Source organism: Debaryomyces fabryi (genome assembly GCF_001447935.2).
Source record: "Debaryomyces fabryi strain CBS 789 chromosome Unknown contig00101, whole genome shotgun sequence".
In the NCBI taxonomy this organism is placed as follows: Eukaryota; Fungi; Ascomycota; class Pichiomycetes; order Serinales; family Debaryomycetaceae; genus Debaryomyces; species Debaryomyces fabryi.
Window position 1 is genome coordinate 24,667 of NW_015385527.1, and position 13,108 is coordinate 37,774.

Sequence of the window (13,108 nt, forward strand, 5' to 3'; positions counted from 1 at the left end):
GCGCTCAAATTCGTGTAATTATTATTTACGTTCTTCTGAACAAGTTCCTTATATTGATGGAGCATTCGAAAAGAGTTCTGTAATCTATTAAGTCTATAAATTTTTATACTAATACAGATTCAATCTTATCGTCTTCCTTTCTTCTTCAATACCACATTTAATCCAACGTTCCCAAGACTATTCCATACTGTGTTATCCACCTTTTTTGGCAATTTCCTACCATAAAGACATTGATCTACTAACCACATTCCTACTAGGAATTCTGGCCTGTTCAATGTCCCATCTTTCCTAAAATCAACCAAATCCCAGATAGCTTCAAGAGTCTGTTTAGGTAATCTGCTTCTTTTCCAAATTCTTCTTACCACAACTCCATGAATTAATTGGGATGTTTCTGCCGATAATAAATTGTGGAAATTTTGATGGACGGTAGTAGGATTATCCTCGTTTGTAGCTCTGGATGATAACAAAGCTGCCGCGGTAGATGGATCTTGGTTTTCGATTTGCTGCTCGATATCAGGTTTACCATTATAATCCACACCTATGAATCTAGTAACTGCAGAATTGACATACAATCCTTTGTTACTCGTCCATAGACCTTCGTATCTCTTTCTTTCCAGCTCTGTGATAAATGATAACTCGTTGTGGTTTTTCCACGGTTTATTTTCATTGAAAGAGTATTTCTTTTCTCTCTTTTTACTTGTCCTCATTGTTGCCTTTAATTGAACCGGTTGTGGCTGGTGGCCCATAACAGGAGTTGATGTTCTTGAAGGAATTGCTATATTTTTAAGCTCCTCAGTAGCCGATTGTAGATCAGATTTTGATGTATCAGGGTCATCCAGATAATAAATGGGTTTAGATTTTTTATGTCTAAAAAGTTTCCTGGATTTCGCCTTGATATCTGGAAAAATCGGAAGCTTGTCATCTCCAATCAATTTATCATTGTCTAATTTCTCCATACTTGGAGTCTCAGATCCACTCAAATCACTCTCATCAAAATATGAATAGTCACTATCATCATTTATCTTAATTTGTGATCTGCTAGACGTATCAGAAAATCTACTATAATCGTTATATTGCATACTTCTTCTTCGTATCTGATTACTAGAAGTATCAGAAAACTGGTCATCTCCATCAGTCTGATAATCATCGCTTTGTTCTGTAAATGTTGGAGATGCATATTCGGCATCCATATCTGGAGGAGGCTTTCTTTTAGGTTTAAGTTTAGATGAATCATCTTTATCAGGAGTTTGAATCTTTAGATTCATAAAAGTATTTGAAGTTTCATTATTTCCAATACCTAATCTAGCGCAAGCATGCAGTGATAATGGGATATTAATGGGTGAAACTTCTTTCTCTTCTATCTTAGTATCAGAAGTATCATTATATTCAATGTCGTCCTCTCCATGGGAATAATTTTCACGTTCATCGTATTGTATTGAAGCATTACCCTCAGGATCAGGAAGATCCATATCAGTTCTGACAATCACTGGAGTACGCAATTGGTCATTGTCGTGTTCCAGAAACGATGAACCAAATGAAGAGGAAGAGTAATTGTATATTGGTTTACCGTATAGTAGCAATTGTTCTTCTGGATTGTTACTCTTAGATATCAAATTTATGATTTTATCCCTCTCTTCGGCTAGAGGCAATGATACTGTGCTATTATCATGATGGCTTGATATTCTTTTCGAATCAATACTATCTCTTATTCCGCTCAATAAAAGAGCATTCCTCTGTGACATCTCCTGACTCTTAGAGTTGCTCTTAGCTTTCGAATTTATCGAGTTTCTTACCAGGTCTAACATATCTTTAGGCTGAGTTCCGGTCGATAACCTCTTAACATTGACTTGACCCGGCGATAAATCATTGGATATGTATTTTGAGCCAATAGAATTTTTTACATTTCTTATCATGTCTTGGGGATCATAGTTCAATGATTGCTGTGAAATGGTCTTGCGTCTTTCAGGATTTTCAAGGGTAGATAGAGGCTGGCCAAAATAATCATTTCTAGGTGGATCGTTTTCCAGACTTTCAGCTGCAAACGAATTGCTATACGTAGACATTCTCTTTATTGCACCTACGGAATTAGGCGTCTCGACAGACCTACTAATTTGAGGTGTTCTTGGTGTTTTTGGCGCTTTGAAAGTATTCGTTACATTTGGGTTCGTGGGTGTTGTTTTTAGGTCATTTCTATCTAATGGATGACCCTTACTTTTATCTGTTTGAACATGAGCTATCTGGTTACTAGATTTCGCCCTCGTAGCCGAGTCTAATGCCTTTTTTTGTGTTTGAGATGGTGCTGTAGTGTCAACTTTTAATGGTACTCTGGATCTGCTAGGTTGCGGCTCTTCCTTTTTTTTATTATTAGTTGCATTGAACGCTGCCAACGCCGCTAACTGACTTGTAGAGTTATTAGAAGCCATAATTACTCATAAAGTGCTATTTCTTTGAACAATTCAAGAGAAATTACCCTAGATGATATAGGTTATCTTCTAGGCAGTGTAGAAGGTTACTTGTCAGGTGTGCGATTATCAAATGATTTCTGTTATGAGGGATGTAATGCTTGCCTAAAGTATTTATAGTGATATTTACAAGATTATATATATTATTCTATTACGTCAAGTATATAAACGTAAGAGCTATGTAAATCAGCTTCTCTTTCCCTTTGAAGAATTGACAAAACGGCCTTTTCCAACTTTCACGCCCGACGGTCTTATATTTTGTAATGTAGTAAATGGAGAGACGTAGTTATCAGCACTACCACCGCCAATCCATTGTTGCAACATCTTATCATTTTGTCTCCTCTGCCACTCATCATTCTTAACAGCTTGATCGTATTCTTTTTGATCTTCTCTCAAGATAAGAGGTTCCTGTAAAGTCTTATGACGGTTTTGTTTATTATGCTGGTAACCAGCCTTTCCTTGCAATCTTTGTTGATTCTTAGACAATGGAGAAGGCAAAGTATATCTATCACCTCTCTTAAACCACTGGAAATTTGCTTTCAAATGAGGGGTGACTTTACCAGTGGTGGTATCGATAGAAACGGCACATCTCAATAAAGTATTACCACCACACTTTGGGCAGAAATGTTTTGGCTTTCCACTTTTAGGGATAGGTGTTAAACGGAAGCAAGCATAACAACGGTACATATAATTACGGACTCTTCTTATTTGCTTACCAGACATAGCATTCATTAAATTAAGACCAATTTGCATTGCAACATTTTGACATGCAAAATCACCAGTCGATAATGCAACTTTAATGAATGGTCCCAGCTTTTCTGAAGAAGATGCTTCTTGAATCTGTTCATTATTATCTTTTACCATTTCCTCTTGTAAGTTTTCTGGTGTGATCCAGTCCCCATCATCATCTTCCTCATCGTAAGCTTCATCCAATTCTTGTTTTTCACTGGCATATTCTGTTGGCTCTGCCTTAGGGGATTCTTCTGAAACAGTAACGTCTGGAATCACAGAATCGTTGCTGCAATCTTGTGTTTGATCGGTTGAGACAGTAGGTGCAACTTCATCATCATCCTCCACATGTACTTCGTCTAATTCTTTTTGTAACTGCGCTTCTCTTTTTGCTCTTTGCTTCTTACCTCCTCTACGGCGTGGCTTCTTCTTACCGACCTCAGCAGTTTGTGTCGATTCCTCTTGTTCAGGTACTGACTTCGAATCGATTTTTTCGGTGCTAGAAATTTTTTCAGATTGATCCTTAAGCTCTACTTCTGGTTTCGTCCCATGTTTCAGGTCTACTTTCTTTTGATGCTCTAAAACCTCCCCTGGATACTTTCTAAGTCTCCAGTCCCCATTATTTGCTTCACATTCTAACTCATACGCTAATGCGATGATATGCAAATCATTTGTCGACAAAACAGCGTAATCCCCTGTTAATTTCGCAAAACTTACCACTTTCTGAATGTATTGTGGTTTAGGTTGTCTCACTTGAAGCTTGTCGTCCCAGATCAATAACTGCTGTCTAACATTGTCATCCTTCAATTCACTATGTACACCGGGAGTGGTATAATAGTTATATGCGTATTGTTGTAACGAAGATGCTGTTTGCGTAATTAATGGACCAGCATCGAACACTAAGGTCTTTATCTTCTTGTTACCGTCTACGACTCCATTAAGTTCACTCATAATGCTTGCTTTAACTATATTGCAATAATTTACTGTAGCGGCATCTCTTGTACTAAAAAAAAAAATCTAGCTGCAAGGTCGTGTTTGTGATAAAGTACATTATCATAAGCAATTGCAATCATGGGTATAAATAGACAGAGCAAATATTAACGTCTAGTTTTCCTTTTAATACCAAACACGTCAGTTAATTGATCACTTTAATATGTCCCAACAAGATAAAATTATTTTCCATTGGTATGTGTCAAAATTATTAGTACTATTCAAGCTTATAGGTGTCGCATACTAACTATTTAAGGCTTGAAAAGTCAAGATCTCACAGAATTTTATGGTTATTAGAAGAGTTGAACCTTGAATATGACTTAAAGGTATACAGAAGAACCAAGGATTACCGTGCACCACCAGAGTTGAACAAAGTTCACCCATTAGGAAAATCGCCTGTTATCGAGATCATCAAGCCTGGAAGATCTTCACCTATCATTTTAGCCGAAACAGGATTTATGATCGACTATTTGATCAGACATTACGATACAGAGCAAATCTTAGTTCCTGATAATGAAGATGATAAAGAATTGGTCAACTACTACTTGCAATTTGCCGAGGGCAGTCTTCAACCATTCTTGGTGTCGTTGTTAGTCAACAACATGGCCAAGAAAATGGCACCATTCGGGGCCGGGTTTTTGGTCAACAAAGTTGTTCTGCAAATCAATGCTTTATATTACGGGCCAGAGTTAATGAAATCCCTTGACTTTTTGGAAAATAACTTGAAAAAGAACAAAGGGAAGTTCTTTGTAGGAAACAAATTGACCGGAGCCGATATAATTTTGAGTTTCCCAATATACGATAACGTTTTTGGTGATCTCGAAAGAACAAAGGCTATGACTGGTGGCAAAATTGATGTTGTCGCCAAGTATCCAACCTTGAAGGCCTGGTCTGATACTATTAGTAAAGAACCTAAATTGCTCAAGGCTAATGAAATTATTGATGCCAAGGCTGGTGTCTCAAAGTTGTAAGCTAAACAACTGTGTTCGTTTAAGAATATAGCTTAAATATACAGGTTTTATAATTATTTATGTGTTTCTATAAAATGATTAATTAATATGAATTTCACAAGCCTTATCTTCGTAAATAATTTGGTACTACTGTTCACGATATAGAATGAGACTACCCCGCAATTTTTTTTTGATATAAATATATTCGTCTATCATGGCACCAAATACCATTTCTGTTCTATTGTGCAACAACAATGTCATTAGGTGACCATGGTGATAAATTCGTCTTGCATTGGTAAGTTATATGCATAATATACATTTGGAATGTTTGAATAATATGCTAACTTTATTTTAGGCTTGATCAATCCAGAGCACATAGAATACTATGGCTATTAGAACTTTTGGGATTAGATTATGAAATCAAAACCTATCTTCGTCATCCAACTACTTGGAGAGGTCCATCTTCATTATTTAAAGTACATCCGTCGGGGAAATCTCCAATACTTGAGATTATATTTGGAGATGGGAGAGAATCGTTAAAGTTAGCGGAAAGTGGATTTATTATGCAATATTTATTGAAGAATTATGACCACGACAATTTATTGACTCCAACTGACCCTAATCAACAAATTAAAGTAGATTATTACTTGCATTATTCCGAGGGAACTCTACAACATATCACGATAGCATTATTGATCAATTCGGTAGCAAAGAGTATTGCCCCATTCGGGACGAAAAGTGTGGTCAAGTTAGTAACTAAGGGAATAAATAATGGCTACTATGTTCATGAATGGAGATTGAATATGCAGTACTTGGAGGATCAGCTAGCAAAAGAAGGAACAGGTTATTTTGTAGGAGATAGTTTGACTGGAGCGGATATTATCCTCAGTTTCCCTATATACGAGAACGTGTTTGATAACGAAGTGCAGATTAAGGACATTACCGGAGAAAAAGGAGATTTGTATAAGAAATACCCAAACCTTGCTGCTTGGTGTGATAAAATTAGACATAACCCTCTGTATATTAAGATAACCGAGATTATGGATGAGAAGGTAAATAACTACATACGTAGGTCTTCGACCTCAAGTAAGTGAATCAAATAGTCTAATAATATTTGCCATGATAAATTATTTTGAATTTTAGGATAATTTTGGTTCTAATTAATAGTTATAAAATTTAGCTATGTCTTCTATAAATTATTCAGCTAAATATAGATAAATAAATATACAACCTCGGATATAACACCCGAATAGATTTTGCAATAGTAGTAGCTTGAATGCAACAAAATTTGATATTTTGCTAATATATTGCACTCGGATCTTCCATACTATAATCAATCCAACTTGCCATACAATTTTGATCTGACAAGTGGCCCCATCTACTAAATTGGCCAGTTTCGCAGCCAATTGTATTAGGAGAATTAGGGCAATTGACATATGGGTCGTGGAAATATCCTATATCTCTAAACCAGTGGATATCCTTGGTATCGGCAAATAATGCCAACCCCATAGAATGTACAGGCGCATCTCCCCAACGTTCATAATAGAAATTCCCGGTAGAATCCAAATGTTTAAACCAGTTATTGTATGCATCACCACGGAAAAAATCCATGTCACCAATTTCGAAATTGGACCAGAAATGACATGTAGAATACCCATTCGCCTTTTTGTTATTCTTGGGATTCTGTTGGTTCTCTAAAAGCCACTGAAATGCACCATTTGGGTTTACATATTTATAATTATCCTCCTTATTCAAAAACTTCAAAGTCTCTGGCCACAATGATACAACGGTTTCCGAAATATCGTAGAGGTTAATTGCAAAACCATAAACTTTCTTAGTCGCTTCCATATATTTAAACACGTCGTATTTCAAATCATTGTAGAACTGAACATTTGGTTCAATACGCCAATAATATTGGTATTTCTTTAATTCTGGAACATTATAAAAATTACCCAGGTAAAACCGACACATATTATGATAAGATCCTTTTTTTGCATACGAAACCCGCTGATCGGACAAAATCTGCATAGCCTTCTCCTCGCGTTCTTCATCAATATGGGATGGCTTCTTCCATAATTCTTTTGGAATTGTAACAAACTCCATAGGGGCATCACTTAATTTCTGCATTCGCTGCATGAACCTCTCAGTAAATGGCTCGTCGTTAATGAACGTATATGGATACCTGAACTTGGAGTTAAAACTTGTTTCTAATCTTCTGATGGTTTTAGATATAGCCAGAGCTTCATTATTACGTACCAATGCAATTATTGTAGCATTTGCATGCTGATATTTATCTACCTCTTTTTTAGATGGCGGCCTTATGCTCTCGATATCCACATCCTTTGGTTCATGGATTTCCTGTGCCATTACCTTATCAAAGGTTTCCTTATTCTTTTTAAGGATAGTCTCTGGATTACCTATCTTATTTTTGGGTTCACAAACTTAAATTTTACATTATTAGGTCTTATTTTATAACCATATTTGCTGTACGTATCAACATTTTGCAAATCGCTGTCCGAAACATTCTGATTCAAATATCCAAAATCAAACTTCTCGGTGAGTTGTCTAAATCCCAGATTGATCATGTCTCTATCCACATAGTCACTTGTAGGTATTTCAGCAATATAAACTATTATTCCAAATATTAATACTAAATTCAAAGGAATAATTAATACAAGTAGCGGCTTTGGTATTCTAAATGAGAAAGCAGATATCATTCTTGTTTCTCAAGGAATTTGACTATATCTTAATACGAATAATTCAATAAGTCATGCGTCCTATATATCAAGAATACTGTTGCTTAAATAACTTAAATTATGTTTTGGGATCATTACTGTCATTATACTCTCTATCGGCTATTAACAGGTAAGCCAAATGCACGCGCCTTGGTGCTACACTATGTGCCAAAACCAAATAATGAAAAATGACAATATGGAAGGACTCCATAGTGTACTACAAAGTTTTATAGAAAGAAGCTTAGCCATTTATATATGCTTGGAATTGGTAAGAGAGTGGGGAGTTCTAGAATCCTTTCCACAAGTTCTATATTGCTAAAACGAACGTTATTTGCTTCTCATAAATCTCATAATGTTAGTAAATTGCCAAATAAAGAAAAGACATTAGCGAAGTTCAACTTCCCCGTTGCAACTTGTACCATAAGAGATATTAATCAAGATATAGATGAAATATTGAGAAATGAAACCGCCAACATTACTTTGAACGGCCATATCCATAAGAAACCGAGAATCATGGCAACTAGAAGTTTTGCGGAACTTAGAGATTCCAACGGGGACATAACTCAGATCTTATTGTCGCCCGAGCATACTCCAACGAAATTTTTTGAATTGTTAAAAGAAACTACTGCAGAAGATTCTGTTAGCGTGAGTGGTACTGTTCAATTAAAGCAGGTGAAGGCAGGAGACGAATGCAAGAAATGGGAGCTCGTAGTTCACAATTATCAAATATTGAATCATTCGAATTTGGATGCTGCGAGACTCGATAAGTTGAAGCATTCGTCGCCAAAAGACTTACCACCGCAATTCAGGTACTTACAGTTGAGAACTCCGTTCTACCAGAATGCTTTGAGGGTTAGAAGCAAGGTTGCAAACTTAGTCCGAAATATATTTGTGGAAAAACATGATTTTGTAGAAATTGAGACTCCGCTTTTATTTAAATCAACACCTGAGGGAGCAAGAGAGTTCTTAGTTCCTACAAGACTGCACGATAAATTCTATGCTTTACCACAATCTCCCCAGCAATATAAACAGATCCTTATGAGTTCTGGATTCACTCGTTATTTCCAGATAGCAAAGTGCTTCAGAGATGAAGATTTGAGAGCTGATAGACAACCTGAATTTACTCAAATAGATATGGAAATGAGTTATATTAATAATAGTGATCAGGTAGGCCTTGTTGTAGAAGACCTTATACATAATATTTGGAACAAAGTAGCTAATGTACCAACGTACAGAGTGAACTCCGATGATCTTTTAGAGAAAATCAATTTTGAGGATAGAGATACATTGGCTTTTTCCAAAATGAACTACATCGATGCTTTAAGCAACTATGGTATAGACAAACCTGATTTAAGGTCAAGCTTGAAGTTCAAGAATATTTCAACATTTTTTCTGCCAATTAAAAGTAAAGAGAACTTTCCTGTTTTAGAGGTTTGTATTTTAAAAGGTGCTCTTGAATCATCTAAAAAGTCTAAAGTTCCCAGTGTGTTGACAGATGCTAATAATTATTCAAAACGTAAGCCTATAGTTTTGGGTATCAAATCCAAACAAGATGCGCAAAGTTGGTATCAAAAGTTTGTAGATAAGAATGTGATCCAAAAAACTGCTACGTTTGATGAAAACGAACTACACAGATATCTTGGTTTAGAGGTAGGAGATATTCTAGCCATATCTACTAGATCTGAATTACCTTACGAAAATCCTACTCCTTTAGGAAAATTTAGACAATTAGCAATTGCACAATATCCAAGTAAATGGAAACGAAAAATATTGGACAGAACAACAGGAGATATTTTTGAAAACTATACTACTGACGAAATATTTGTTGGTTCATGGGTTGTTGACTTCCCGTTATTTAATCCTGTCGAAATTTCCGAAAATAAAAACGAAGAATTTCCAGAGTATGATTTTACAAAATTCGAATCAACTCACCATCCCTTTACCATGGCTAAACTTGAAGATTATGATTTATTAGAATCAGATCCCCTAAAAGTAAGAGGAGAACATTATGATTTGGTTATTAATGGGGTCGAAGTAGGAGGGGGTTCAAGAAGAATCCACGATCCACAGTTACAAAAATACATTTTTGAGAACGTTTTAAAAATTCAGAACTACAATGATTTATTCGGTCATCTATTACATGCATTGAGTATGGGATGTCCTCCCCATGCTGGTTTAGCATTAGGATTCGATAGGTTATGTACAATGTTAATTGGTAGTACAAGCATTAGAGATGTTATTGCATTTCCCAAAAATCAATCGGGGATTGATACAGTTGTTGATTCTCCAAGCCATGTTAATGAAAAGACTTTGAATGAATATCATATTACTACAATTGTGAATGAAGATGTAAATAGAAACACGCGCATGTAAATAGACTTAATCTATATTTATTTTTTACTATAATACATATTTTAGATTTATTTCTAACGATTACGACCTCTTATCTTTGCTTTCTTATTGTCGTCGTTATACCCATAATCAAACTCATTGTTCTTACGTTTATTGAAACCTTCTTCAGCTTTCTGTGCTCTTTCTTCCTTCGCTTGTTTTTCTCTCATCATTTGCTCGAATTTTAATTCAATAGGTTTTTTCACTCTTTCAGTATTATTTTGGTCTTTATTATCACCAAAGCCGAAGTATTCTTCTTCCTGGTTTTTAATTAGCAGCTTCCAGTCATATTTCTTTCTAACGAATAATTCCATAGACCAGTTCTTCCAAACTAATCTACCGTATGTGCTCTCTTTTACTTTATGTGAATCTGAAGCCAATTCTGACCCAATTCTATCCTTATACATATTAAGTAATACTGTGAAGTTCCAAAGTCTGTCAACTATATGAGAACCATAAGAATTACACGCTAAGTTCACAATTTCATTCTGGAATAAATTCAAAAACCTTTTTCTGATAATAAGAACATTTTTTGGTTCTCCTTCTGATGCTGGAATAACCACTAATGAATTTTCAACTACATGAGAAAAAACCCCATGGTAACACATTTGAATGAATCTAGCAATTGGCAAAGCTAAGAAGTTTAACCAAGTACAAACAACAAATGAATGGTCGTATTCCATCAACTTCTCTAAGAATAATGATCTTCTCCTTTCTTCCGCTGTTGGCCAGTCATCTCTTGTATTACCTAATGTAGAACCAGTTAAATGTAAAGTGTTCTCCAAAAATTCTGAAGATGTGTCTGCACTTGGATTATTTCTGTCATAATTAGGAGCAAATTTTACAAATAATTGTCCGATAAGTTCTTCTCTTCTATAATTATCTCTGCTTATGGAGGCATCAATAATATTTTTACCTAATTCTAGATTTTGATTTTCATCAATCGAAATTAAACTGGCCAACTCTGGAATTATTTGGTCCAAGATGTATGTAACTTCGACAGGTTTTAACTTGAACAATAATGCTTGGATAATGAATACACCTGTAGTTGATCTCTTTGATAACTTCAACACTCTGTCTTTCATATATAACTTGTATAATCTTTCAATATATTTCATTCTTGCACCACCATTTCTGATAACAGATTCTAAGAAATGTGAACCCACTGAATCAGAAAGCAAATATTCAACGAATGCCTCCTCTTGAGGATTTTTGTCTGAACTCTCATTCAAAAATATTAAGTGCCAGAAAGTTCTTTCTTTATCAACTATACCTTCAACTTGGATAAGTAATTGCATAACAGGAGAAGCTACCTTATTAATCGCTAATTCCCTCATATGTTTCATGTCTCCTTTGGAACTAAGACTATTGCAGATTTTTCTTAATTGGTCTTTGAACGATGGTGGAGTTTGAAATGACCTATTAAAGTCATCATTATCCTTGATCTCAATCATTTTTCTTGCGATTTTGGACTTCTTAGAACGTAATGTAGAATTTGATGTTGTTGTAGAAGGTAATTCTTTACCTGCAATAATCAATATTAACAATCTCAAAACATGAGAGGAATATTGATGATCAACCATTGTCTTCAAATGTGGATTGAACTCATCCAACATTTTAATAAATAATGTCTCCATGGATACAACGGCTTCATCTTCCCTGTCTTGCTCTTGACTTATTTCATCATTAACATCACCCTCGTCTTGCTTGAAATCATTGACTAATTCTTTTTCGATCAATGCAGCCGCTCTAACTAATAATGTCTCTAAAACATGCGATGAATATTTATGATGTGCTAACGCAACAAAGTGTCCAGAAAACTGTCTAAAGATATTCTTTAATTGTCTATCAGTTGCAAACAATACTAACCTTTCCATTAACTTGGAACAGATCTGGTTCGTCACAAGCTTTAATTCTTTTCCACGAGCTTCTTCCAATACAGACCTAATAAAACCCTCACGCTCTTCGTCATTATCAAAAGCATTAACATTCAAAGTAGATTCTGCTTGCTTGAAATAATCAATTTCATTCGAGTCAACTAAACCAAAAAAAGTGGTTTTTAGAGCAGGGTTCAGTTCGACTTCACCATCATTTCCTTTAACTTCACTTTTGTCACTACGAGTGTAATCCTCTGACTGAGTCGTTACTTCCTTCGACTTTTTCTCGGCTCTTCTACCTCTAACTTTTGGTTGTACCATCGATATTGTTGTTGATTCCGGTCTCTTCCTAGTTATAATTTTTTTGGAAAATTAGCTGCTCATCACTTAATTATACCATTCTGCATATAAAAAAATACGAAGACCTTCTATATCTAATTACTGTCCTAAATTGAAGTTAATGGCCAAGATATAGCTTCACTAGGGATTTATGTTTCACACACCTCCTCCCATCTATTGAAGAATTATTTATTTACATGTCTAGTTATAATCTTTTTTTTACAAAACAAGCTAGGATATGTATATCTTAATATATATTTTGCATCCACGTAAATGAGCATGTACTAAACATTTATTCATACTCTCTTCTTTATTTTATCGAAGGCTCATGTATCATACAGAAAGAGAGGCGGCGTATCAGAAAACTGATTACCATTAAATCAATTTGTAGAATATTTATATTTTTATTTTTTAAACAATTGACAAAAATTAAACTATTTTTACAAGTTATTGTAACTATAATATTTGTTCATATAAACTTTTATTAAAAATACATATTTATTACATATATATATATATTTATGAAATTGAAATAATTGATGAAACGCCATTCAATTGATCCAAATATCTCCCCTTTCTGAGAGGGTCAATTTCTATTAATTTATTAAGGAGGGTTTTTATGTCCTCGTCCAAAA

At 35.0% G+C, this 13,108-nt stretch overlaps 8 protein-coding genes across 8 annotated transcripts; 3 read left to right on the forward strand and 5 right to left on the reverse strand.

Moving 5' to 3' along the window:
- Window positions 1–125: 125 nt before the first annotated feature.
- On the reverse strand, window positions 126–2,423 carry IRS4 (Irs4p; the record flags this gene model as incomplete). The annotated part of the gene is made up of 1 exon (XM_015612932.1): window positions 126–2,423. The coding sequence occupies one exon, from the start codon at window positions 2,421–2,423 to the stop codon at window positions 126–128; it is 2,298 nt and encodes a 765-aa protein (XP_015466246.1).
- Window positions 2,424–2,648: 225 nt separating this feature from the next.
- HBR3 (rRNA-binding endoribonuclease) lies at window positions 2,649–4,142 on the reverse strand (the record flags this gene model as incomplete). Its single annotated transcript, XM_015612933.1, has 1 exon — window positions 2,649–4,142. One exon carries the CDS (start codon window positions 4,140–4,142, stop codon window positions 2,649–2,651), a length of 1,494 nt encoding a protein of 497 aa, XP_015466247.1.
- Window positions 4,143–4,639: 497 nt separating this feature from the next.
- Window positions 4,640–5,152, forward strand: AC631_04105 (uncharacterized protein; the record flags this gene model as incomplete). The annotated part of the gene is made up of 1 exon (XM_015612934.1): window positions 4,640–5,152. The coding sequence occupies one exon, from the start codon at window positions 4,640–4,642 to the stop codon at window positions 5,150–5,152; it is 513 nt and encodes a 170-aa protein (XP_015466248.1).
- A 542-nt stretch (window positions 5,153–5,694) lies between these two features.
- AC631_04106 (uncharacterized protein) lies at window positions 5,695–6,225 on the forward strand (the record flags this gene model as incomplete). The annotated part of the gene is made up of 1 exon (XM_015612935.1): window positions 5,695–6,225. The coding sequence occupies one exon, from the start codon at window positions 5,695–5,697 to the stop codon at window positions 6,223–6,225; it is 531 nt and encodes a 176-aa protein (XP_015466249.1).
- Window positions 6,226–6,430: 205 nt separating this feature from the next.
- AC631_04107 (uncharacterized protein) lies at window positions 6,431–7,498 on the reverse strand (the record flags this gene model as incomplete). The annotated part of the gene is made up of 1 exon (XM_015612936.1): window positions 6,431–7,498. The coding sequence occupies one exon, from the start codon at window positions 7,496–7,498 to the stop codon at window positions 6,431–6,433; it is 1,068 nt and encodes a 355-aa protein (XP_015466250.1).
- A 50-nt stretch (window positions 7,499–7,548) lies between these two features.
- Window positions 7,549–7,848, reverse strand: AC631_04108 (uncharacterized protein; the record flags this gene model as incomplete). The annotated part of the gene is made up of 1 exon (XM_015612937.1): window positions 7,549–7,848. The coding sequence occupies one exon, from the start codon at window positions 7,846–7,848 to the stop codon at window positions 7,549–7,551; it is 300 nt and encodes a 99-aa protein (XP_015466251.1).
- Window positions 7,849–8,121: 273 nt separating this feature from the next.
- AC631_04109 (aspartate--tRNA ligase) lies at window positions 8,122–10,239 on the forward strand (the record flags this gene model as incomplete). Its single annotated transcript, XM_015612938.1, has 1 exon — window positions 8,122–10,239. The coding sequence occupies one exon, from the start codon at window positions 8,122–8,124 to the stop codon at window positions 10,237–10,239; it is 2,118 nt and encodes a 705-aa protein (XP_015466252.1).
- A 53-nt stretch (window positions 10,240–10,292) lies between these two features.
- Window positions 10,293–12,455, reverse strand: AC631_04110 (RNA-binding RNA processing protein; the record flags this gene model as incomplete). Its single annotated transcript, XM_015612939.1, has 1 exon — window positions 10,293–12,455. One exon carries the CDS (start codon window positions 12,453–12,455, stop codon window positions 10,293–10,295), a length of 2,163 nt encoding a protein of 720 aa, XP_015466253.1.
- Window positions 12,456–13,108: the final 653 nt, after the last annotated feature.